General features: G+C 37.8%; 1 protein-coding gene across 1 annotated transcript in view; it reads left to right on the top strand.

Annotated features, from left to right (window-relative positions):
• Positions 1-1,385: 1,385 nt before the first annotated feature.
• Positions 1,386-27,669, top strand: part of socs2.S (suppressor of cytokine signaling 2 S homeolog) — a gene marked incomplete at its 5' end in the record, with an annotated part of 47,031 nt that continues 20,747 nt past the window's right edge. Inside the window, 2 exon segments of the mRNA NM_001095760.1 lie at positions 1,386-1,434; positions 4,322-4,635. Coding sequence (NP_001089229.1) covers positions 4,485-4,635 — 151 coding nt within the window.

Here is a 27,669-nt window from a genome sequence, read left to right as displayed (position 1 = left end):
TATAGGAGCATTCAGCCTGTTGAGGTTTGTTTCTGCATGGAAAAACACTGAGAGCTGCTTTAGGCACCCCGCCAGCTAAGGTGCACAGAGAAGTTTATTACAGAGCAGGCAGCTTCCTAGAAAGCCTGCAGTTGTTGGATGAAGTGCAGACAGGGCCTGTTTATTCCTGGCTCTATCTGAGGCCATGAGATGTGAGACCATTAGAATGAAGTTTCGATCCAATAAAAGATGCGCACTCTAAAGTGTTTTGTTATGACTTCTAGGCAAGAGCAAAATGTGTGTGTATCCTTGCCTGCAGCATGCTCCACTTCCCAGCAAAGTACAAAGGTTTCTGGGAGTTTTCACGGAGAGCTGCATTCGTGTTCTTCTCTATTAATACATAATTTTAGGACATTGCTAGCTTTACAAAGGATTCTTCTGTAACTGGGGTTAGGCATTTTATAACTTTAAGGGGTGGTTCAACTTCAAGTTAACTTTAAGTATGTTGTAGAATGGCTAATTCTCAGCAAACTTCATTTGGCCTTCATTTTAGTTTTTGAATTATTTGCCTTTTTCTTCGGACCCTTTCCAGCTTTCAAATGGGGGTCACTGACCCCATCCAAAATACAAATGCTCTGTAAAGTGCCACTTTTTTTTGTGTAATTGTTACTTTTTATTACTCATCTTTCTATTTAGGCTTCTCCTATTTATATTGCAGTCTGTTATTCAAATCAATTCACGGTTGCTAGGGTTTTTTTGGACCGTAGCAAGCAACTGCTGAATAAAAAAAGCTAAATAACTCAAAAAACACAATTAATAAAAAAAAAATGAAAGCCAGTTGCAAAGTATCTCGCTTAATTTAAATTTAATTCAAAGGTGAAGAACCAAACCAAAACTTAAAAGTAAAAAAGAGAGACGTGGGGCTGGGAATTGTAGTTAAATGCATCTGTCTGATCTCAGATGAGCTTTGTGCCCAAAATCTGAACTTTAGGGAAGCAGAAATGGAGCAGAGTTTGATCCGCAGAATGATTGCATGTGCTTTCCGTACACGCTATTTTATAGCAGCCACTGACTGGAATCCCTCAGTCACAATGGCTGAGGAATAAAATAGCTATACAAAAGTCGGCTCCTCGCGTGTTCCCGCCTGGAGCAATGCCTGTCACTTGCTAGACAGAAATATGATATAAAAACACTAGAACTGGTTCCCGGTCCCCTTTGGCAAAAGGCGTCAGCCCGCATCTATATGTCTGTGAGGAGAAGATGCACTTTGCAGAGATTTCCAGGGGCGGCAGCAGAGAGCGGAGACACTGGTCACGTGGGCCAATTCCTGGAAAGTTCCTGGAAAGCGGCCTTTGCATTTACCAGATATGGGGAGGGAGAGACAGGCGAGCAGATCAGAGGCGAAGGAGGGGGAAGAGGAGACATTCAAAGATTCGCACAGGAGGAGGACGCACGGTAATGGGGGGGACATGCAGGCTGCGCTAGTTATAGGCATCGTTACAATCATTCGGATTTGTTTTTTCCCCATTTGCAAAAGGCAGTTGAGAGCATATAGTGTAGGAGCAGCTGCCCAGCCTTCATTCACCTTGCTCGCTGCATGTGTGTGTGTGTGTGTGTGTGTGTCCAGTGCACTGTGTACATCACTCATTGTGTGTATTTATGTATGTGTGTCTTGCTTTCTATTTCTACACTGAGAAAACATCTTGAGCTGCGCGCACACACACACACAGACGCGCGCACACACAGACAGACGCGCACACACAGACAGACGCACACACTCAGACAGACGCACACTCAGACGCGGACGCACACACTCAATCCAGACTGACTTTGAAAAAACGCAGACCGGAGAGAGTTGGGGGGCAGGCGCCACGGTGTCTCAACACCTCTACAGCTCAGAGCCGCCCTACAACCCAATATAAGTCAACTAATAGGAGGCGGATTTTTTTTGTTCGGGGGGGCGGTTAAGAAACCAAAATATTTTAGGGGAAAAAGGCAATCCAATGAGATTAAAGGGAGGGAGCTGAACCAGGAATTGCACCCACTCCTCCAGCTTTATATTTAATGTTTAAGTCACATCCTTGGGATCTTTTGTACAATATTAGACTAAAAAGAAGTCAATGCAGAGCTGTGGAACCTCCTCAATGAGGAACGTATCACCACAGAGCACAAGGTAAGATATGTCTAGAAAAAATAAATAAATATATATATATATATATATATATATGTATGTATGTGTATATATATATATATATATATATATATATATATATATATATATATATATATATATATATATATACACACACAATTAGTGACTGCTTTCCTACTAGACAGCCCAGAGGTGTTTGTTGCTGGATATGAAGTATGTGCTGCACTTGATTCACTATTTTACAGTACTTGCTGCTGCACTAGTTACAATGTTTATTCAGTACTTGCTGTACTAGATACAACATTTCACAGATCAGGACAGAGACCCCCAAACAGGTGGGAATCAGTTGTTACAATTCCAAGTCCAATGAAGGGGATAAGGGAAAGACACTGGCCTAGCCACACGCCAGCACTAATACAATAGAAGAATTGGACGCCAATACCTTTTTTGCTGCAAATGGGTTGTTCCCAAAATGTATTCTATTTATTTCATGTATTGATTTATTTATGCTGCAAACGGGGGTGTTCCCAAAACGTTTCGGGACCACATTGCCCTTCCTGGTGAGGTGGTCCCGAAACGTTTGATCCTTGTAAAGTGTCTGGAGCACCATGGAATCAATTTTGGGAACACCCCTGTTTGCAGAAAACAGGGTATTGGCGTCTAATTCTTCTATAGGAATCCGTTGTGCCTGACTGATGACATGTGATGTGGGATTCCCAGCCAGTCACCCTCCTGTTGTGTTAGATCCCAGCATGAAAGGGACAGCAGGAGGGTTGCAGGCAGGAAGGTGAAGATAGTGCCCCCTGCAGAATAGGGATGTAGCGAACAGTTCGCGCGAACCTCGACCGTTCGCGTCCGCCTAATGTTCGCGAACGTTTGGGAACGTTCGCAATTTGAGTTCGCGACCATTCGACCGCTAAAATCGAACGATTTCCATTCGTTCGAACGATTTCCATTCGTTCGAACGATTTCCATTCGTTCGAACGATTAAAATCCCTCGACCGTTCGATTCGAATGAAAATCCTTCGATCGAACGATGAAAATCCTTCAAACGTTCGAATCGAACGAAAAATCCTTCGAACGTTCGAATCGAACGATTTTGCGGGTGTTCGAAGCTCGCGAACGGTTCGCGAACCGTTCGCATTTTTTGCCGGTGTTCGCGAACGGCGTTCGCGAACACCAAAACGGCGGTTCGCTACATCCCTACTGCAGAACTGTCACATCCAATCACCTGCTGGAGGAGCACCGTTTAGTACGACTTGACCTGCTCCATTATTTACAGGCAGATTTGTTTACGTTTGAATTCAGCAGGATCGATGCTTCTCGTTCAAAAAGAAAGGGGCTTCTCTTGCAGACGTATTATCTGCGATTATTTTAATGTTATCGCAACATCATAATGTAACAGAAACTTTAAATGTGAGTTGGCCATATGTCTCTCTCGTGCTTTTTTTGGGGGGAACTGAAGATCGGGGAGAGAGAGAAAGGCTTGATCCTCGGCTATTTCTTTCATTAAGTTGCTAAGTTCTTTCATTGACTTGTAAGGTTTTGGAAGAATGGGGTCAGTCATTGGAAGCTAGGGACGAGCCAGTGTTGTTTCATCTGAATTGGACGGAACGGGCAAAGTGCCAATGCCATGGATTAATTGCTTTGCTCCCAAATCAGTACAACGTGCCCGCTGGGTGATGGGCAAATGCAGCACATTTACTACATAGGGATGATGCCGCCGCCGCTGTTCTTATTGGCGTTATTACGCAGCCGGTCTGTGTCTAGACTGCGTCAGGCAGTGCTGCACGGATTTCTTGTTACTATTTCTACTTCTACACCAGGCGTTGTTCAGCTTCATAGTTACGCTTCATTATTACTAGAGCAACTGACTTGTCTATAGTCTAGCTGTTGATGCACAGGTTAGCTCTTGTCAGTTTGTACATTGTGCCATAGTCTCTTGTTCTTCTTGCCAGCTGCACATAGAATGGCCAGTGAGTGCGCATAGAATGGCCAGTGAGTGCGCATAGAATGGCCAGTGGGTGCCGATAGAATGGCCAGTGGGTGCGCATAGAATGGCCAGTGGGTGCGCATAGAATGGAAGGTAAAGTGCAGCTTTGGGAAGGTAATTTCTATAAGCTTCTCCCTCCTCCTCCGAGACCCACTTTGCTACTGATCGCTAAAGCGTCTGTTTGCGTGTGATTGCAGGTGAACAATCCTGGATTGGATCTCCAAGATACGCCAAGCGAGGGGAACTGCGCTTCTGACATGCACTCTAGATGCTCGTAGCGCTGCGCTTTGCACTGCGCCTGGAGGCCCCGTGTTTGCGTCTCTGGGAATAGTGGAACTGCTCAGCGCAGCGGACTGTCAAATGACCCTGAGATCGGCCGAGACGTCAGACAGCCCGAGTACCATACAAAACGGCTCCGGGGAGAGCGGCTCATCACCTCCCGGGGGCTTCAAGGAGGGGCGAGATCGGGAGGATCGCATCGCTCAGTCTATGGGAGAGCTCCGGAGATCGGGTAGGTCCCAACTAGGTCTCTAGTCATGTCATTTATAGGCACCTGCAGCAACCCTTTCAGCCACAGATAGTGCTGTTATTTTAGTGTGCAATATTTGGAGAAAATCCAGTTAGCCTATGTCGGTATGTTGTCTAGGTGTCTGTTTACAGTAATGCTCAATAACAAAACTTGAACCCCTTTTTACTGTGCGAAAATAGTTTTTAAGGGAAATGTATTCTTTCATTGGAAATGCCTGTTTTACTATCTGGGTAACAAATTGAAAGTAAAATGCCTTTGAAAAGAAATTGGTGCATAATAAACTAGCTGTCACCTCTGGGAAATATTCCTGCTTGGGAAATCATTAAGCACCACTAGATTGAAATCATCACGTTTTCTGCCACCATAACCAGTTATATTATTCAATTAAAGGGCAAGTCAACCCCAAACTAAAAAAATGCTTAGTAAAAGGAAACATTGTTCTCAGCAACTTTGCTATCTACATTCATACTGTGGTTTATTATAATAATAATAATTTCTATGTTTAAAATGTAACAACCAGGAGTTAAGACATAAGTTAAGCCAATGCTCCTTTTAATGTTTTTACAATTAACTTTAGGGTGGTGGCAGACGTGGCTACTGGGGAAGATTAGTCGCCCATCGACAAATTGCCTCTTCTTCGGGCGACTAATCTCCCCTAAATGCCTTCCCACCGGCTATAATGTAAATTGCCTGGTGGGATGGTACTTGGATCGCTTTGTCTTTCCATAGTCGCTTGAAGTTTCCTGGTGATGTGACTTCGGAAAACCACCCATAAAAGCACTGAACATTTTTAATTAACGTATATTGGAAAGCTGCTTAGAATTGTTTTCTTTTATTAGGCAAATGTTTTTTTTTTGGGGGGGGTTAACTTGCCCTTTAACATCTAATTACTGTTAAATAAAAATCAGAGCAGTTCTACAACTGTGAGACTTTTGGTGCCAAGAAGGAAACTCTTATTTTTCTATATGTCAATTTTATTTCCAGGACAGTGTTTGTGACCTGTGCAATCTGGATGCTGAGATTGAATACACAGTTTATAATTGCACTCTGTGCAAACAGGTGGTCGGTGCTTAGGCAGAGCTGAAAGCTCTCCTGTACTTCTTTTCTTAGAAAGCATGCTTCTGATTATTGGCATTTATAAGACACCAAACAGATGTGAAATGAACACGTGGCTACAAAATCTTTATACTGGTAATAAGAAATAAATCCCTTTGCCTATCTTAAAAGTGCCATAGCACAGGCATTCTGCATAAGGTGTTGGAATTGGAAATGTTCTCTAGGTTATTTTGAGTTTTTATATTGATGTGTGTTACATGCCTTCCCTCCGATATGCGCTTGTTACATATTATACCTCTGTCTGGCACAGCACCTAATGTGACTGAGGGTGGTGGTGGGTGGTGAGTAGACATATGTTTGGCATGGAGAAGCTCAGAAAGTTAGATTAAAGATGTGTACAGTTGGCAGCAGAACCCAGAATATTAGACAAGTGGTTTATCAAAACATCACTGGGAAATGCCATTTATGCATTAATTATATTATGCACACAGTGAGTGGGGCACAGCTCCGCACATCAATGTGTGTATGTCTGTCTGTCTATCTATCTATCTATCTATCTATCTATCTATCTATCTATCTATCTATCTGGGTCTGGATAAAAGTCTTAAGGTGGCCATAGACTCAAAGATACGCTTGTTTGGCGACATCGCCAAACGAGCGGATCTTTCCCGATATGCCACTAACGGCATGGCTATATCGGGGGTAATTTGAACGTTCGGCCGTATGGCTGAACGATCGAATTACGATGCGCCAAGGGGCTCAGACGGGTCGGTCGGTTAAAAATCAAACCTTCCCGATCGATATCGTGCCCAGATATCGATCGGGAAGACCCGTCGGAAGCCCCCATACACAGTCAGATAAATAAATCCCAGTGTGCACCTATTCCTTTGATTTTTTGGATAATGCAGCTATTTTTGGTAGCACTTGGGTCTAATTTTTCTGTACATGGAGTGCGTTATTTTTTTTTTGTATATATTTGTATTAAGGATATAAACTGTTTTATGTTTTTTGCACAATCCTGCAATTTTAAATGTGGCTGATATGTAAACTGATGATTATACAAAGGTCAGAACACAAGTAATTGGCTCTTAAGTGCAAGGCAATCTGATTCAGGAAAAAAAGGAGAAAATTGTTTCATACTTACCATCATTTTCTTTTCCTGGTCATCCAGCATAATAAACTCTGGGTATGGGAGAGAGCATACCCAAAAGTTATTATTATGCTGCCAGGGATGACTAGGATAGGAAACAAGAATTCACACTTAAAGTAATTTTTTTTCCTGGTCATCCCTATGGCAGCATAATAACCTTTGGGTTTGCTCTCTCCCATTCCCAAAGGTGGTTATTATGCTGCCAGGGATGATCAGGAAAACCAGTTACAGGTAAATAGAGCAATTAACCTTTTCATGATTATAGCACTGAATAATCCTCATCAGGAATTATAAGGAAAACCAATACCCCATGGCAGCATTCAGAATAATCTATATAAATGCTTGCCTTTGAAACCTGTAGGGGTTAAAATCCACGTGTTGAGGCTGAATGATGCAGCTTTTACAGGCATTTTTTTTGGTGTGTTTGACTTAAGTTACGGATGCAGGTTTGAGCGCACCTAAACATATGACCTCACTGGTTCCAATTTATTCTGCCTAATTGTACCCACCAGCATCCAAATATATGTTTTAGAGCAGCTGTATTTACATTGTGGTTTTTTTTTTAATGCAGCATGTTACATTTTCATTCATTGAATGGATGTTCATGATACAATAAAATAGAACAATGCACTTGGTTGCATTTAAAAAGTTGCATATAAATGCAATTGTATGCTCAATTTGATGTGTAAAAGCACTTAGTAGTTTCTCCATTAAAAAATAGCTGTTTGCATCATAAATACATCATTTAATACATAAAAATGTAATTTAAATCAACATTCTGTTCCATGTTAATGAAATCATTTTATGGTCTGGCTGTTTACAATGTCAGCATTTCTGGTTCTGACTCCTGAAACAATGTAGCAATAGCCAGCTGATTAACATACGTGACTAGCTTTTGCTTTTATTTTTTTTTATTTATTTTTTTACATAGTTTCAAGGGTCTGACCCAGAGAACAGAAAGTTATAAACAGACACTTTACCACTTAAATGTGTAATTCGTGTGAATTTAAGGTTTTCAAATACATTTTCTGTTATTATGCAAAAAACTGTTTCTGGTTTGAGTTTCCCTTTAATGCTGTTATCTCACTTAACTAACAGCCTTAAACTAGATCAACAACAGTTATATTTGTGAGTGGTAGAAAAAGGGGTTTGAAGCCGCTTGTGTATTGGCACAGTACAGTTTTGTGAGCTTGTAAACATGAACTTAGAACCACTGATTCTTGTTGTGGCAGTGACTTTTTCTTAGTTTTATGGAGCATGTCATCCTTATGGTCAGTTTCTTCCATGGATATTAGGAATATGATGTCATTGTCATTTAACACATCTGTATTCCATTAAATTGTTCTCAGATTAAATGTATGGTTACCACTGCTTGTAAATGCTAAGTCAGTTTATAAAGTGTAGAATGGAACATCAACAACATAAAAAAAGAAGCAAAATCTTACTAAATACGGCATTTATTTATTTGTGCACTTGTGCTGCTGTCAATGTCAATAGAGGACAATCTTTATCTGATAAAATATTTATACTTGAAATATAGATATAAAGATCTCTTCTGGAAAGTGTTGTGCATACAGTATTTCAGATATATGGAGTTCAAATAACATGCACAGAAACACAGTCTGAACATTTAAAATAATCCACTACAGTTTTGTAATCAAATTCAGATCAGTGCAACAGAACACATAATACTGTGTAGCAAGGGATGGAGAGTTGCGAATGGGGTTTACTTATGCATAGAGAATGTTTCTACCCAGTGGAATAGCCTTGTGAGAATTTGCTTATTTAGTTTGCATTGAGGGGTTCCTACACCCACTTTATGGAACCTCAATGGACAAGAACATCAAGAAATGTAGTTTGTATTTGTGACTGAAAAACAATGAGGCATATTTATAAAGGTGTGAGAAAGAATTGTTGAAAAATGCCATACATCACGTTGTATATTATGGTGCACATGTGTAGCCAAGTGTGAGATTTAATTTGCTAAAATACATACTTTTTTTTTTTTTTTTTTAATTCATTTTTATAGCAATTCAGTGAAACCCAGAAATTTACATTGAGTGCTGGTGTAAAAAGTTGAAAAGTGGTAATTTGTAATGGATATCAGAACTCTCTGTTCACTTGCATATAATTTTATAGGGAAATGTAGGGTAAAAACAGAGCTCCTCCTATTTCTACCCTTTGAAAAATACACCCCCTTAAAAGCCCCTATAAGTTACAAATTTCCTTTTGACAAACTGTGGTGAGATCTTAATCTTAAATATATAAAAATGTGTAAATAAATATGCCTATAGTATTCATTCACACAAAAGCATAAAATTGGAACTTTGCAGGCATGCTGTTTTTTTATTTTTTTTACCCCGACTTTTTAAACCTTTTTTGACATTTTATAGTTTACGCTGTATAATGGAGAATATTTTATATACATTTTGAAAATGTCACATATGTTCTTGCCTATCAAAGTGCAATCACTGTTTCAATATTTTTGTTTTATTGGTAATATTCTAGCTACCTTTATGGGAAAAAAATTTTGATCGCCGTTGTCATATATAAAATCCAACATAAAAAAAAAATCAATTTCTTGCGTTAGAGTAGGATTTTAAGTCTGTAACGGAGAAAATGAACAGATTAGCTGAGATAAGAAAGAAGCCCAGTTAAATGGATATTCTGTATCTAGTTACAGAAAATGGCATGTGTATCAAAATGAAGCTGGAATCATTTTTAAAGTTGGGATATTTTGGGATTATAGTATCCCTTACTGGTATGCACCCTCTGTCTTCCTAGTCGTCTGCTTCTTGGCTGTCATGTGCCGCCTCTCTCTTGCACCACAACTGAAGCTGCACCAAGTTCAAATGTGAAGGGTGGTATTTGTATTTATTGTATGTATACACAGAAACATGCACACAATATTGAGCTTTATTTGCATTTTAATATTGTATTACAACTACTGTTCCTCAGGATTAGAAGGATTTTGGGCTGCAGCACTCAGCAGTATGTACTTAAAGGAACAGTATCCTCAAATAATGAAAGTGTTTTAACATAATAAAAATATAATGCACTGGTAAAACATTCGTGTTTTCTTCAGAAACACAACTATAGTTTATATAAACAAGGCACTGTGTAGCCATGGGGGCAGCCATTCAAGGCTCAGGTTACATAGCAGATAAAAGATGCATTCTGAAGAATACCATTGTATTCCATTTTAAAGCTTTTCTGTTATCTGCTATGTAACCTGTGCCATTTCTCCTTTTGCAGCCTAAATGGCTGCCCCCATGACTACAAAGCAGCCTGTTCATATAAACTATAGTAGACTTTCTAAAGCAAACACATACATTTTACAAATGCAGGGCAACCGTACATTATATTTTAATTACTTTAAAATGCTTTTGTTTGGTGTTAACATTCCTTTAACCTTTTTAATCTTTTGTTTTTACAGTATATTGTACCCCAGTCTGAGAAGTCTGACTGGATTTCTAAACAAAAGATAAATGTAGGGACTGCACACTGCAAAATTGCAAAAAGGCAAAATTTTATTAATTTACAAAATTACACTCACATATTCAGCTATTCATCAGGGGTAAAATCCATCAGTTATTACAAAAAGGATAAAAAGGCAGAACAAATGTGTACAATAAACAGGTTTAAATACCTTTTTTTTTTTTTTGTTTTTTCATTGCAATTGGAATGACAATTAGAAGAGGTGAGGAAGTTTCTTGTAGCTTATTGTAATTATTTCGAAATTATTTGAAATATGAAGTGGAAGTTGTTGATTCAATCTTTTTGCGACAGCGCACTCCGGATCCCACACACAGACCGCCGAAGTCAGGAGTTATAGTTAAAAGGTATAAACTTTATTTGAACATTAGGTATATGTAAAAGCGTCCGAGGTCTGACGCGTTTCGTGTCTACGCACTTCCTCAGAGACCTCTGTTGATTAATTCAGTATATACCACCTTTTCCTTGTATTCAATTGGTTCTATTGACGCTGGAACGCAATTGTGCTCCATAAGATAAGCAGCAGGATCTTCCCCATAACTCTTTAGCAGTGGGCGGAAGTGACGTTCACGATAGGTGTTGCTGAAACGCATTTGCGTTCCATTTGGATCGCGACGTACTTCCTGGGTCACACGCTTCTGCTCTAGGGGCGGATGTGACGTCACACACCACTGTCCATGCGTATGGGGAGGCATATCAAAGGCATTTAAACCTGTTTATTGTACACATTCGTTCTGCCTTTTTATCCTTTTTGTAATAACTTATGGATTTTGCCCCTGATGAAGATCACTCTTGTGGTCAAATCGCGTAGGGCGAATACTGGGCCATAGCTGAATATGTGAGTGTAATTTTGTAAATGTAATAAAATTATGCCATTTTGAATGTGCAGTCCCTACATTTATCTTTTGATTGATTTTTTTGGAGACTCTACTTGGGCGGTGCTTCATGGGACAAGCACCTCACTATTAAATTGAAATTTGGTGTGCGCCTTCTAAAAATCTAAATTGGATTTCTAAACAAGCAACTTAACTATTGTTAACTGGGAAAGTGCATATGCTGAAACTGCTAGTGCCCATAGTTAAATAAATATTATAAGTTGGATAAGGTTTTATACAGACTCTCTGTATCCTTTTGCCCACTGGATGGTACTGTTTCATTGTTTGTGGATACATGCTCAGCCGAGGCAAGCAACCCTTCCAAAATACAAATATGTAGAGAAGGAATGTATTGTGCACAAACTATGTTTATGAAGTTTAAGACCTGGTTTAATTATCCCTTCCAGGGTTTTACTGCCCAAAACTTGTGTATGAAATAAAAGAAAACTCCTTTCTATTAAATTTACAGCATAGACCAGGGGTCCCCAACCTTTTTTACCCATGAGTCACATTCAAATGTAAAAAGAGTTGGGGAGCAACACAAGCATGAAAAAGTCCCTTGGGGTGCCAAATAAGGGCTGTGATTGGCTATTTGGTTGCCCCTATGTGGATTGGCAGTCTACAAGAGGCTCTACTTGGCACTTTACTTAGTTTTTAAGTGATTAAAACTTGCTTCTAAGCTTGGAATTCAAAAATAAGCACCTGATTTGAGACCTCTGAGAGCAACATCCAAGGGGTTGGAGAGCAACATGTTGCTCACGAGCTACTGGTTGGGGATCACTGGCATAGACTATGCCCTCACACTGAACTGGAAGATGCACAAAACTAAATTGATAGTTTATATTTGCCTTTAAATCAGCATTGTCTATTGGCTATATTATAATGGTTAATTGTCAGATGCTGCAGATATGTTAACCACACATGAAATGTTATAGAGCATATAGAGTCTTTTTTTTTTTTTTTTTTAGTCCTATAATTTTATTTTAGCATTATGCACAGATGCCAGTTTATATTCACTTGAACAGATTAGCATTGAGCTGCTGAGTGTCATCCACTAAGGCAAAGCCACAAAGTCTCATATGAACGAATACAAGTAATATAAGAATCATTAGCTTGAAATTGTTTCTATGGAAGATGGCCTTACCATAGCTAAGAGCTTACTTGATAATGGGTTTCTGGATAAGAGATCCTATACTTACGCCATTAAAAGTAACCAGTGAAAAGAATAATTATTGGTGCATGCTTGTTCGTTTTTCTGACTGCTAATTAGCAGTGTGTTGGAATTGCTTAGCTTTGCAGGGATGCGTTTCGTGTTGGCAAACAATTTACTTTCATTTTCTGGAAAAAGCAAAACTTAGCCACGGTGAGTCAAAGCACAGAAGAGACAGATGAACAGTGTTGAAATTATGTTTGGTTACTGAAAGAGATTATAGATGTTACATTGTGCACAGAAACTATGATAGGAGAATTAGCACTGGCATTTATTTTCCTTGTAATATTCTGGCAGAACCCCCCAGAAATCTGATAAACAAAGCTTTTTGACAATTTAACCATTTATCACAGGGAATGTTAGAAGATCTTAACGACTTAATGATTGGGATCACCTTGGAATAAAAATATCTAATTAGCTTGGGAATAAACAGCATTTATCTTTAAAGGGTATGAAATATAATGTATAACCTCTGGGTGTAATTCCCAAGGAGAGTCTTCTCCAGAAAGCTCTCTTACAAATGCATGGAATTCGCAAGGGTGGAGATATTTTTTTCTAGTAAAACACAGCAAAGAGAAAAATCTGTAAAAATGCATTTTTTCCAGGCAATACTCCTGACAAATAGTTTTATTATTGTGAAGAACTTTTTTTTAATATCAATGTAATGCCTCGGCTCCATATAAATAAATGATCGTGATAGTTATTTGAAGAAAATCTGAAGAAAAGTAGGTTAATGCTATAAATATATTTAGCCGCATACTTATCAAGGGTCGAATTTCGAATTGAAACAAATTTGAATTCAAGAAAGACCAACCGAAATCAAGTCAAAGTTTTTATTTTTTTATTTTTTGGTCGAACTGGTCCGTTTTTGATCTAATAGGTACGTATTCGTAAAAAAAACTTTGATTTTTCAAAGTCCACCAATTGACTCCAAATGGGTTCTAGGAGGTCCCGACAGGCTAAAACAGTAATTTTGGCAGGATTTAGTTGGTGAATGGTCGAAGTCAAATTTTTAAAGAGACAGTACATGATAAATTTGATATTCAAATTTTCGAGTTTTTTCCAAATCAAATTTGGACTATTCCCTAGACGAAGTACACAAAAAATTTCTCGAAATTCCCATTTTTTTCATTTGAAAATTCACCTCGACCTTTGATAAATCTGCCCCGTAGTGTTTTCATCATATCTGCTTTTTGCACTCTAGTAAATGTGCCCCATGTATCTCATATTTTTTAAAAAAGGGAACTCCATCCAAAACAAGTAATTGTTCTGTAGTTCTGACTTGAAGTTTGCCTCCAGGGCTCTTTATTAACTGGCTCCTACTACATTGTTTCGGGAGTCAAAACCACAAGTGCATGACCCATCATCTAGAAATCCATAATTCAAATCCATTATCTGGAAAGGCCATCTCCCACTAAGTTTCTCTGGTTATAGAAAATATGAATTTATGCGGCTCAGTTGCCATCAGGTACAAGTTACTTTGTACTTGATGGAAGCAAAGCTGTCATAAATTTGTATAAGTGGATTAGCAATTATATTGTTATTTTTTCATTCTTAATTGTTTTTGTAGTTTAAAGGCATGGTGATCTGAAAAATGCGTTTAAAAAAAATTTAATAAAAAAAAAAGAGAAAATTTCTAGGTCTCGGGCATTCTGCACAATGGATTCCCATACCTTTATTACTTCTTAAACTGCTCCGTAGAGATGAATTTGAATGTGACCAACATTACAGCAACCCCTTCCAGTACTTGGTGTTGGTGCGTATGAAGTGCAGCTACCACTTGAACATTGCTATGATATGAGGAGTTAGACCTATTTATTTTTGCTGTACTAGTTACATAGAAATAAACTGCATATGAACACTCATTTTAAATTTGTCAAATGGAAATAAAGTGACATACCTCCCAACTGTCCCGTATTTTGCAGGACAGTCCTGATTTTGACTGCTCAGCCTGCAGATTGTTACTGAAATGTGACTGTTCTCTTTGATCTCCTGCACTGAACAGCCAGAAAAAGATAGTTTCTAAAACTTTAATGGCTTTTGGCAGAGAGCCCAGAATATATGGCCGGTGCACTTAGATACATTTGTAACGATTTAAAATAAGATATTCAAAGAAACAGTTGTAACAATTTAAGATAAGCAAAGAAACAATTGTAACAATTTAAGATTCTTGGGGAAACTGACTTGCAGCCTAAAGGGCAATTCACCTTCATTAGCAAAACTGTAAATCCCTTTGGTTAAACACGTCTGGGGTTCGTAATTTGGAAACCCATTATCCAGAAACCTCTGAATTACAGGAAGGCAATCTGCCATAGACTCCCATTTCATTTAAAATAATTCTTAATTATTTCCTTTTTCTGTTTAATGATAAACAGTACTATGTACTTGATCCCAACTAATATTAATTAATCCTTATTGGTGGTGCAACAATCCTGTTGGGTTTAATTAATATTTAAATAATTTTTTAGCAGACAAAATATGGAGATACAAATTATGCAAAGACCCCTTATCCAGTAAAACCCCAGGTCCTGAGCATTCTGGAGAACAGGTCCCATACCTGTATTGCTAATTATGTTGAAATATATGCAGCATTGCTGAATTGCTCAGGAGGACAGGAATGTTGTCATTTTGATCGTTTTGTTAAAAATCCCAAATTGTTTTTTGCACAAAGGCTTTCAGAGGAAATTCAACTTTTAGTACATTAAAGGCAGTGGGAACTCAGTAATCACAGTGTGCGCTGTAATGTCATTACTATAGAGAAGGGCACCAAAACAATAAATGATGTAATACTTGTGTATCAAACCCTTTGCAGTGCAATATTACAGTATGAGAAGTAGGGGCAAAATATACCGGAGATACCGAAGATGTCTGTATAGGTACACTTTCTCTTTGTAGAAGACTTGTTATTTATTATAAAGTAATCGCTTCGGATTGCCTTTCATCTCTCTTCCACTTCACTATATGAAAGTATTCCCATGCATGTATTTGTAATCCTATTTGATATCACATTATATTTGTTTATTTGCAAGATTTTATAATGGCAGCTGTTCCATGTAATTCTATAGGGTAAGGACTAGCTATGACTAAAAGGCAAGGTTAAGTGACCCTTACCCATGTTTCCTATAGGTCTTGTCTGCTTTTTATCTGTATATAATTTTGCACATGGCATGGCCATAGCCTCATTAACGTAATGATTTCTATAAAACCCAACCACAAAAAGCCTCTGTCTGCTTTTTGTTAGCAAGCCATTAGCACAAGTTTAGCTTGGCTAGTGTTTTCCATCTCTAACCAGAAGGTGAAGTTCATGTTAAGATATTATTACTGAAGAAAGGGAGGAACCGATCTTGTCCTTAGGAAATTCGAAGAAACTCCAAGTAGTACTTGGTATTGAGGGAACATTTTATGTAAGGTGATTTCTTTTCCCAGTACTGAGCCATTAAACAACTTCCTGGAAGTTTCATCCCACTCTTTTTTTACGTGACTAGTTTTTTTCATACTGAACATGGGCTTAAACTAACCAGTTGCTGCATGAGCATTAGTGTGGTGAGTAAACGTTGTGAAAAAAAAGAAATTATGACAGGCGTAGGCTAGGGAAATCACTGTACAGATGAGACATCGAGAATGACATTAAAGGATAGACACAAGCCAGGGGGTTTTGAGAATTCTGTGTGGGGATGTCAACTTGTAACTGAACTGGAACAGCCAGCAACCATTTTCAGATGTCCACAAATTAAAAGGGAAAAAAATCCAAGATTTTCGTGTCTGTAACTGCAGTACAATACTCCTTTGCTCATCATGACCACAAGATGTAGGAGTTGTGTTGAAAGCCTATGCTGCCTATACTTTTAATTAAAAAATCCATATTTTCCCATTTATTTAGAAAAGATTAAGCATTAATTAAAAAGCATTTTTGTTTTTCTATAAATAATCTTCTCACCCTTTGTTTTTTTTGTTTAAACAGATGATTTCTGTATTTAAAAGAACCCTACCTTACCAAAGCTGCATACTTTTCAGGACTTATTTGTGGATTGGTAAATTGCTTTACTAACTTCTTCTCAAAAAATGATTCTGTACAACCAGAAAATGGGATAAGTGCTGTGCAATATGTTGGCGCTCTAAATATACGTTAATAAAAAGACGTTTGAAAAGTTTCAGTCTTTGCCCAGTTTAGTGCAATAATTAACCACACAGATATTTCGTGATTAAAACAATAGGTAATAAAAAGTGTGTTCAGTAGGCTGATTTTGGGGGCGAGGGATACTTTATAAGTATTGAATCGTTCGGTTCGAAGGATTTTAATCCATCGATCGACCGATTTTTGTTCGACCAAAATATGCTAGCAAAGCCTACGGGGAACTTCGCCATAGGCTAACATTGACTTCGGTAGCTCTTAGGTGGCGAACTAGGGGGTCTAAGTTTTTTCTTAAAGAGACAGTACTTCGACTATCGAATAGTCGAACGATTTTTTAGTTCGAATCGTTCGATTCGAAGGTCGAAGTAGCCAAAAAAAACATTCGAAATTCAAAGCTTTTTTCCTCTATTCCTTCACTCGAGCTAAGTAAATGGGCCCCCTAATATATGAAGATCCAAATTACTAAAATATTCATTATCTGGAAAACCGCATTTCTAGAGCATTCTGGCTAACTGGTCTCATGCCTCTTTCGGTTTAAAGACGAAGTATGATGCAGTAGTCAAACGTAGTCAGCTGAAAACTTGTGGGAGTTTAACTTTTTGACAGTTTGAGAGTTATGGCTGTTTTGGTCATTTTAAGGGCCACATTTTAAAGTAGCCAAAAAACATTATGTTAAAACTCCTGAAACACCAGTACATGTAGTGATTGCACAGAATCATTATAAAGACTGTTATCGATCAAATTTGGGACCAAGGGTAAAAATAGATTTCTCCTTAATCTGTTTCTTAGAAAATGTTTTAAAATCTAAACCTCTTTGTTTCTTTGAGCTTTTGTTCATGCTTGCTATGGGAACTAATCATTCTCAAATCTTATAAAAATAAACATAGCAGCCAGGGTGGATTTCATCTCAAAGACATCCACTATGACTCTTCGTCATTCTGCACTAGGCAAATCATTTAGATGGCGTATGCATGTAATTGTGGTGTATTTGGCAGCAACCATCTTAATTATTTTTGCATCTGAATTGCTTTGCAGTACTTAACATACTATAATACAGTTAATGCAATTTTAAATACAATGACCCACCTTGAGAGATGTTTCTTCCTGCCTGACTGGTAAAGAATAATATGATCAAATTAACTAATATGCAGTATTCCCTTGTCCCAGGTGCTTGTGATGCCATTGCCTACCCTTTCATGAAAGCATTTAAGTTTCCATGCTCAAATAAAGTTGATTTAGGTCAGGGAATGTTTCAATGAATACTCCCTGGCATTACCAGGAAGAAAACCATTATCCTACACCATATGACTCACCAGTGGCAGCTCATGGGGTTTTTCATCTGCACCCTCCTTTTTTCTTGGAATCTTTTTTTAGATAAGATAGAAACAAACCAACTGTGCAAGGTGATATTGTAATCGGTAAAAGGTTGTTGCCACACACCTCCTTTACAACAGCCTCAATACTCCACTGTGGATTAATGCATTCAAAATCACAGGGCTCATTTACAAACGCAAGTGCAAAACACAACATTTGAATCCCCTAAAATGCTCTTCATAAAGGGACAACACTTGCTTTTACTCACTCAGCTATACTTATGCTTTGTACTTAAACTATGGATACTTCTTAAACCTACATAAACATCTGACTTGCAATAAATGCATTGCATGGTAGCTGTTTACAAGTGCAAATTTTCAGCTATAATTTTTTGCAAGCAAAATGAGAATAACACCATTATTGTTAAAAAAAAAATTATTTGTCTATTTTTTGCTCACTGTACTTGTATTAGTTAATAAGGTCTTTTGACCATTTCTTGTAATCCCTTATACTTGAAAGGGCAGAAATTAAGATCTCTCCCTCTGGTGCCCCTCTTTATCCACATTTTTGAACCCATCAGGACTCGATGCCAACTGCTTCATAATTTACGTGCCTTAAATTATAGAAATTTGGCAACCTCTGAAGACTTTTGAATTCCCAGCTTCTGAATTATACATGTAAAGCTGGCCATAGATGTTGAGATTTTTAAAAGATCAGATCCTGATCGTGAGACCACGATCTTCTCAGAACGATCGTACGATCATACGATCGTACGAATTTACCATCAACTAAAAAGACCAATTTACCAGGAAAACAAAGGGGAGCTGCCTGCTTGGCCCTGCAAACATATAGATTGCACTGGGACCTACAAAGATTTTTTGTCCTGGCCGATCAATTTCTTGACAGATGTCGGCCGAAAAATCGTAAGATGTACGATCGTTCGAATACCACTAACCGCACGATAATTTTGAAGGATTGATCGGGCTTCCCTAAAATCGGTCGTTCGGCAAGAAGAATCGTCGCGTCTATGGGGAGCTTTAGACTGACCCTAAATACTATCTTTCTGCAGTAGAACTGTGCTCATTCAACCTATTTGAAAACCAGTAATAAACATTTGGAGCAACAGCCAAACTTGCTTTTTTCAAGAAATGTAAACATCAATCTTCATTGATAAACACAGGAAAAATATTCTAATAATACAGCCAAAGGGCTTCAGTTGCTGTTAAACTACTATATAACAAGATCATTTTATTGTGGTACAGCAGACTAGCTGGGCTACAAAAGTGTATGGTACCATTTCAAGGCATGTTGGTCGTATTGACATGGTTGAGTTAATGCCCACCTATTTTGAAGGTGAAACATTCTTATCTTTTTGGTCTCCTGCAAGAGTATGAGTGTATCTGAATATAATAAAAAAAAACAAAAAAAGCCATAATCCCACAATATCTCACAATAGGCTTATCGAATACTCTCTTTAATTTCCTAATAATAATAATCATTAAATGTACATTATTCTGCCCTGGTAATTTATCTGAATACTCTTTACACGATTGGGAATTACTGTATTGATCCTCATTAAAAAGAAACAAAAAAACATTCAGCCCCATTCATAGACAATAGTGAAACAATAGTGCATTGTGGCTAAGCTCTAGTAAATATACAATATGACTTGCTCTCTATTCATGGTGGACTGCTCACCCTATTACTTGCTACTGTACTTTCACTCTTCAACCTCCCAATAAAATTGATTATCTCTCTTGCTTTACATTATGCACCAAATATTAAAAACAGCAGCTATAACCAGCAAATAAAACTAGCAAAACCGATATACTGTGATGTTTGTATCTCTTTACGAAAGAAAGATACAGAAGAATAGCTCTGCATTTTTTATTGCTCTTACAACTGATAATTTATCAATATAAAAACCAAGTATTTAAACTTCTATACTCTTACTTTGAGGAACTATTTTTTGAAGTTATTTTTGATTTATACTGTATTTTCTACTGTTCCTAGCTTACAGAATCTTGCATTTGTCAGTGTCTAGAATAACTTGTTGGGCTATTGAATTTTATCTTTCTAGGAAATGTATTTCTTGGCATCAAATGAATGCCTGGCGAGGGAGTTATAAATAAACAAGTAGCATAATCCACATTCTACAGAACTGGCTTCCTTCTCCCACCAGTTTCCTTGGAGCAGAGACAGCAGCATACCAAGCTAACTTCCTATATGGCTCAGGGTGGTATTCCCAATCAGTACTCTCTTTCTAAAGACAGTGACATGCAGTGGGTTTCTATCTAAAACGTTCTACTAGTTTTAAGATATTCTTTGCCATGCTATGGATATTAAGAAGCATTAATTTGTCATGCAGGTTTATTAAGGCTTTGCTATCTTTAAGGGGGGACATTATTCTTATTATCCTTTATATAACGTCAATATATTCCACAGAACTTACAGTGATTATACACCATTTACATCATGTTTAAAAACAAATCTTTGTATACAGTACTTATGGGACTAATATTTCATGAATTGCTTTACATTTGGTTTAATAGAGACGAGATATTGTAAAAATGGAAATATAACCTAACTCTTGCATTAATATTTCTAGTAAAATGTAGAAATCTAAAAAATATATATTATGGGAAATTTTGTGGCGGTTATTTTATAATATACTAGCAGTCAAAGGTTTGGAATCTCCCAAAAATTTGTTATGCTAAGCATGATTAATGATTCATCATGTAGCATGACAGTGATCTAAAACATACATCTAAGTTATGCAAACCCTGTTTGGGGAAGAAATAGGAAACTGCAGATTTTAATGGGCTAGTCTGCAGTGGCTAACAATTAGACATGTAAAAATGGCCTACAAGCCTGACCTCACTGAGACGAGCTATAGAAGATATGAAATAATAAGAATGTTATGACACTGTTAATGGATTGACTAAAAAAATTGATTCTAATTTCTTTGAAATTCCAAACGTTTAAACACTAGTGTTTGTTCTTCAGATCCTTTTTCCTCCTACAAATGGGAAAAAAAAGCTTCATGGTTAGGTTCCCACATTTTATTAACTGGAACTTAATTCTTTAGCATATATTATGCTAAATGACCACAACATATCCTAAATGAATGGCAATGGATCTTAGGGGCAAATTACCTAAGTGGCGCAAATTCACTACCGACCACTTTGCTCACTTCAGCACACTTCGGCAGGCGTAAATTCACCTGGATAACACTAATTCCCTAAAATGTTATGTTCAGGGCGCCGAACGCTGGCGAAGTTGTGCTAGCGTTACTGTGGCAAGCAAAGCGAAGTTGCGCTAGTGTTGGCTAATTTGCATACGGCAGGAAGTGAAAGTTGAATGGACGTATATGTTGCAGCAAATACATTACACAAGTCCAGGGAACCTTAAAGGAGAATGAAAGGTAATTTTCAATATCCATCTATAATTGTTGCTTGTGTGCACCCCTCCTGAACCGCATTATTTTCACTGCCCAAATCGGTCTGTAGCTCTCATACCGTTACGCCAAAGTTTTTCTATGTTCTAATCTTTGTGGCCGCCATTTTGACCGTGTTGACGTCATGTCCTCTCTCTCTCCCTGTTTCAAATGCGCATGCGCTAAATTGAGTCCTCCCCTTGACCTCTCGCATCACACATACAGCTAGCTAGCTCAAGAAGCCATGTCTCTGCTGCTTCTCTCCCTGCTGCGTCTTTCCCTGCCAAATTAAGCCTTACACTGTCCACCAATGGTTTATATTGCACATATCTGGTATAAAAAATGGAGCGTTATTTAATGAATTCATTGCTACTATTTATTAATTACATGACAATTTTAATTTAATAATAATGAACTAATGTATATACACAATCAATTCATTGATTAAAAAATTATTTTCAGACTACATATTGATTATAATGATTTTATATTGCACATATCTGGTATAAAAAATGGAGTGTTATTTAATTAAATAAATACAGAAATAAGACTGATCGGAAAACAGACCTCAGATAGACTTAATGGTTGTTTATTTGAAGAGCCAAAAACACTAGCGACCCAGAGACATCCACAAGCGTTCTGACAGTCCATACAAAGAGCAGGAACTGACACGGAACAATTGCGTTGCTATAGCAACCCGTAGCGATCGTTCCTATTGGTGATGCAGACTGAAGGGAAGTGAAACAAGAGGTCAACGATGACGTTGACTTCTACTATGTGACATAATTATTGCCGATCGCATGGGGGAAGTATAGGCTCTGTTGCGCATGCGCAGGGCTTAAAAAATTAAACTGTGCATGTGCAAGCCCTTTTAGAGAACATCAGGATACTGAGAGGGACAGCATTTTGGTTCTATGTAACTGACAAAATTTTTAGAATGATCTGGGATTGCAGAAATGGTGAAAACACTATAGAGCAAGGATTCCAGTAAGTAACTCTCCACTTTATAGCTAATATGCTGAACCTTGTTTGTAAAATACCTTTCCTTCTCCTTTAATAAAATAAAATAAAGTTGTTATAATGCCCTACACATGAGCCCAGTGTATAGTTTATGTGGAATCTATTAGGAAATGTAGGGGGGAATCCGGTTACCCAAAAAAAAATTTACGGTCTTGCAGGCTATAGCCCTGAAAATGTAAGACACCAGGTTATTTTGGTACTTAGAAAATTTTTCAACAAAAAAATGAGGAAGTCCTATCCGCTCCATTGCACTTCGCATGGTCTGAATTGGCGAAGGCAAGTCTGGCGCAAGAGGTAACATTCAGTTAAATCCGCATCTAACTGAATTGCGGAGTTATGTTCCTTCGAATGATCGCTAGCGAAGTTACGCCTTCGCCCGTTAGGGAATTGGTGAAGTACCGAAATAACGTCACGCTGGCAAATTTTTGTCACTTCGCCCTTTAGGGAATCTGCCCCTTAGAAACCTAACAAATTACAATTGGTAGCTAAAGTACTTTGTGCCCTCTGATTTATGTTTTTCTTTTAACAATTTTATGTCCTTCTTTCATATCGTAATACAGGAATAAGGGTTAGACATAGCACATTGACAATCTCTAGTATGATGTGAGGTAAGGGTTGTAGCTAAATTGTACCTGTATGAATTGGGTTGGGTACCTAGTCCAGACGGCGTTGGACCACCCTGCAACAGACTCTTACCCGTTAAACATTAACATAAGAATAGAAAGGAAGCATTATATGGCGCTTCAGCTTTGGTATCCATATGAAACAAAGTCTGATCTTGTAGTTGTCAATATTAGGCTGTGCAGAAAAAGTTTGAAATAGGGTAGTTATAGAAGAAATGAGTTTTGTTGCCAGAATGTCTTTATAAGTAACTTTACAAGTTCTTACCAGTTCATCATTCAGTCAATACAATTTTTGTTTAATTCTACTAAGGCTAAATTTATGGGCTGTAGTCTATTAACATGATGATACTGTGTTATGTTATAGGGCCAGATTGTTCCAAGCTGGAATTAATCTGGCAATGAAGCAGGAAATAACACTGTGTTACATGCTGGTCTTACATAAGTGATTGCATAGCAAAAAAAACCAGACCATCGTCATGTACAGAAGCACAGTATGTGTTTTGCCTGTCTGCTATCAGCCTTCAAAGTCCTTTTGTAGTCATCGTTTATATGAATTGTAAGAATGTTTTTCATGTCCTCTGAAAGCAAAGTACTTTAAATTTGATCAATCATTAAAGGGTCCGTAAATTACCCATTCTTGAGCACACTTATAGGACTATGGCAAATGGGGTGTTTCAAAAGCTTACACCTATAGATTGATTTTTTTATTATCCTTTATTTATATTGCACTGACCTGTTTGCACAAGACTTTATCGAGATGTAATATAATTTATTAAAGAAAACAAGCTTCTTGATGTATGATTTAACTCTTGCATCCCTTGGTTCGTGTACCTAAAAATGTAGTGTACCTAAAAATTTAGTTTTTGAACACTTAGCTTAAACTACCCACAGTCAAGCATTTGCCTGTCCACTGCTAGTCCACTGCTCGTATCCAGCCTACACATCAACACTTTGTTTTTGTTACACAAAGGCATGATATTAATTTATAGACCGTTATTGTATCCTGTGTCTGTGGAAAATCGCAGGCTTGTCAACCCATCTACATATTTTGGTAGTTAACTACATTTATGCTCACAAGGGCAGTGGCTGGGGCATAACAGGCATGGACTGGACATGATGGGTGTGTCATATCTAGGACAAATTGAAATACTTCCTGAATTTTTGGTTGACCTTTCATTTGTAGGATGTCGCTTCCAGTTAATTAAAAAAAAAAACGTGGTTAAAAAAACACTGACGTGGTCACAGAATAAGGTTATCATTAGAAACTTCAGCCATCTGTCTTTTCTAGCAGTGGTTATGTGCTGTGGTTATTTAGGACAAGTCCCTATCATGATGAGTGGGTGTTACCCTACAACTTGAAAGAGATTGTTAGAGAAAATGCTTAAACAGTTGCTTGCGAGGCAATCCCCGGTTTGCTTAAAATGTAGGTCATTTGGCTAAATATCTTAATGCATACTCCCACCCCCCAACTGTCCTGTTTTCTGCAGGACAGTCCCGATTTTGATAGCTCAGCACGCAGTTTGATCTCCTGCACTGACACCAGAAAAAGATTCAAAGTTTCTGAAGCTTTTTGGCAGAGAGCCCAGAATTTGTGGCAGCTGCACTTTCGATACATTTTAAGATATGCAAACAAACAATTGTAACTATTTAAGCTAAGCAGGTCTCTTAGGAGAATTGAGACTTGCTGCTTAAAGATCAGTTTCATTAGTAAAACTGTTAACACACATCCTATGGCCCTAAAATTCACATAAATGTGTTCAAACTTTCATAACCTGACACATTTTGTAAATTGGACATGGTACTTAGGGGTGTTGTTATAAGATAGGTGTGGTCAAAAAATTTCCGCAGCTCTTTATGCACCTGATGTTTTTGTCCCTTTTTGCATTTTTCAAATGTTGGGAGGTATGCAACATTTGATCATCAATTAATAACCCCTGTTGTACTCTACAATGCCCAGTTGTGCCTGGACAATCGCTGGTGCCAGTGTCTGACTGGCCCACCGGGATACCAGGAAAAGTCCCGGTTGGCCCAAGTGTCAGTGGCCCTCATGCTTCTAAACGTTTGGCCTATTTCATAGCTGTTCCCTATTTTTATGAGAACAAAGTGGCTAAATAGATGGAATAACAGATTATAGTATGTAAAGAAAAGAGACTAGGAGAATAGAGGTTGAGTGAGGAGAGGAAGAATAATAGTACTAAAAGTGGGCCCCTGGTCTAATATTAATTGGTGGGCCCCTAGTCAAAGGTTTTTGGGTGGGCCCCTGTTGTCCCAGTCCGACACTGCCTGGTGTACATATCACTTATTTCAGGAATTTGTTTTCTTCATGGTCTCCCGTTTTAGATTTCCCTTAAACTTTAGATTTTCCCTAAAAACCTTTTCCCAAAGCCTTACACCTTTTCACATTCACTTGAGACTATCCCACAAAAGAAGGGACAATGGGAGCTATGTCTAAATGTTGATATTGGCATGGGCAGAGGATTTATTTTTCTGCATTATGAATTATGTGGTCACACCATTACACCCTCTGTCTGTAATTTAGAAATGTTAACTGGTGAGTATAACTTTTCCTTTTGCCAGACAGCTAGGAAGGACTTTTGATTTCTGCTTCTCTAGTATAACTGGTCAGTTATTTCTTGTAATATAAAGAAACACATTAGCCAAAAATGTGTACAGTTCTATTACTAGTTCTTGGATTCTTTTCTTTGTTTCATTTATGCAAATAGGCACGTGCTACTATTTTGGCTGTCATGACCCCCCTATTGTAAATTATAAGCATTAGAAGTCAAAAAGGAGTTCCATGTCCAAATAATGGGGGAATGTAATACAAGTCGGTAATGGAAAAAATTATCTGCAATGGGAAAAGTTATGCTTTGCCTCAACAAATTTTCCTTAGTGTGAATTTAATATAGCTTTTGCAAACCCGATTCTTATTGAAAAAGTTGTTTGCTCCAAACACCTTCAAGCACCACTTAAAAGTGCGTAATTAAAATTTGCAATGCACAGTTAAAATGTTACAATGCAATAATAGTTTAAGGAAGAATATTACATAGTGAAATGGGAATACTTAAGGCTGAGTGCTTTTATGCAAGTCATGGAACTCTGAGGTAATTTCTGATATCCTAATAATTTATAACAAGGGGTAAATTATGTATTTTGGTACACAAGTACTGTTTAAAGGAACAGTTCAGTGTAAAAATAAAAACTGGGTAAATAATAAAGGGGATATAAACTAAATATGTCAGTATCTTTGTTATATAACAATAAGTAAGGAGTATTGGAGCACCTCCCATCAAATAGAAAACAACCGATGGTGTGCAAGGTCAAATAATTAAAACAATATAGAAAAGAAAAAGAACTGACCTATTGCTTTGCACCTTCCCATCCCTCTTAGTCCAAAAACACAGTCATATGTCTACCCCACAACATGTGTTAAAACATAACTTTTAATAAATATCATTAAGAAAGAGAAAGAAGTCAAGATTAACACCATTAAAAATATGTTAGGTACTGGGAGGCGAGATACCACAGGATAGTGGGTTTAAAACAAATCTCTGCGGCAATATACAGTATATGCAGAACAATCCCACAAAATATGGTGGCGTGTTGTTGTGTACTGGTATCAGCCTTATATACATAGACAATGGTAATCCACCATGCAGCATATAACTTCTAAAATATTAATATCATAGCAGACTGCTGTGTTTAGACCGAAAGAGGCACTATCTAGGTGCGACTCTTAGGGGCCGATTCACTAAGGGTCGAATTTCGAAGTTAAAAATACTTCGAAATTCGACCCTCGGATTGAAATCCTTCGACTTCGAATATCGAAGTCGAAGGATTTAGCGCTAATCCTGCGATCGATCGATCGAAGGATTTTCCGTTCGATCGAACGATTAAATCCTTCGAATCGAACGATTCGAAGGATTTTAATCCAACGATCGAAGGAAAATCCTTCGATCAAAAAATCACAGGCAAGCCTATGGGGACCTTCCCCATAGGCTAACATTGACTTCGGTAGCTTTTAGCTGCCGAAGTAGGGGGTCGAAGTTTTTTTTAAAGGGGAAGTACTTCGACTATCGAATGGTCGAATAGTCGAACGATTTTTCGTTCGATTCGTTCGATTTAGTTCGAATTCGAACGAATTTAACCAATTCGATGGTCGAAGTACCCAAAAAATACTTCGAAATTCGAAGTATTTTTCATTCGAATCCTTCACTCGAGCTTAGTGAATCAGCCCCTTAGACTCTACTGCCGCAATAAATCTAAGAGTCGCACCTAGATAGTTCCTCTTTTGGTCTAAAAGCAGCAGTCTGCTATGGTACCTAATGTATTTTTAATGGTGTTAATCTGGACTACTTTCTCTTTCTTAATGATATTTATTAAGTTATGTTGTGGGGTAGACATGTGACTGTTTTTGGACTAAGAGGGATGGGAAGGTGCAAAGCAATATTTGTTATATAATAATCACACTGATATGTGGCAGGCGTTCAGTTATGATTTGTTCACTGTGAGGTGACTGGGCAGCAGCATCCATCTCTAATATGCCTGTAATAAATTTAAAAAAATTGGGAAAAGATACGCTGTCTTCTCACATGTCTGACCATGTCCCTGATTCTAGTCCAAGAAAGATTAATTTTGTCATTCTATTTTTTAAAACTGATTTCTAGAACCACCGTAAACATAATCTAGTCATGGGATTTTGACC

The sequence above is a fragment of the Xenopus laevis genome, chromosome 3S (assembly GCF_017654675.1).
Source record: "Xenopus laevis strain J_2021 chromosome 3S, Xenopus_laevis_v10.1, whole genome shotgun sequence".
NCBI lineage: Eukaryota > Metazoa > Chordata > Amphibia > Anura > Pipidae > Xenopus > Xenopus laevis.
This window is presented reverse-complemented; position numbering and strand designations above follow the sequence as displayed.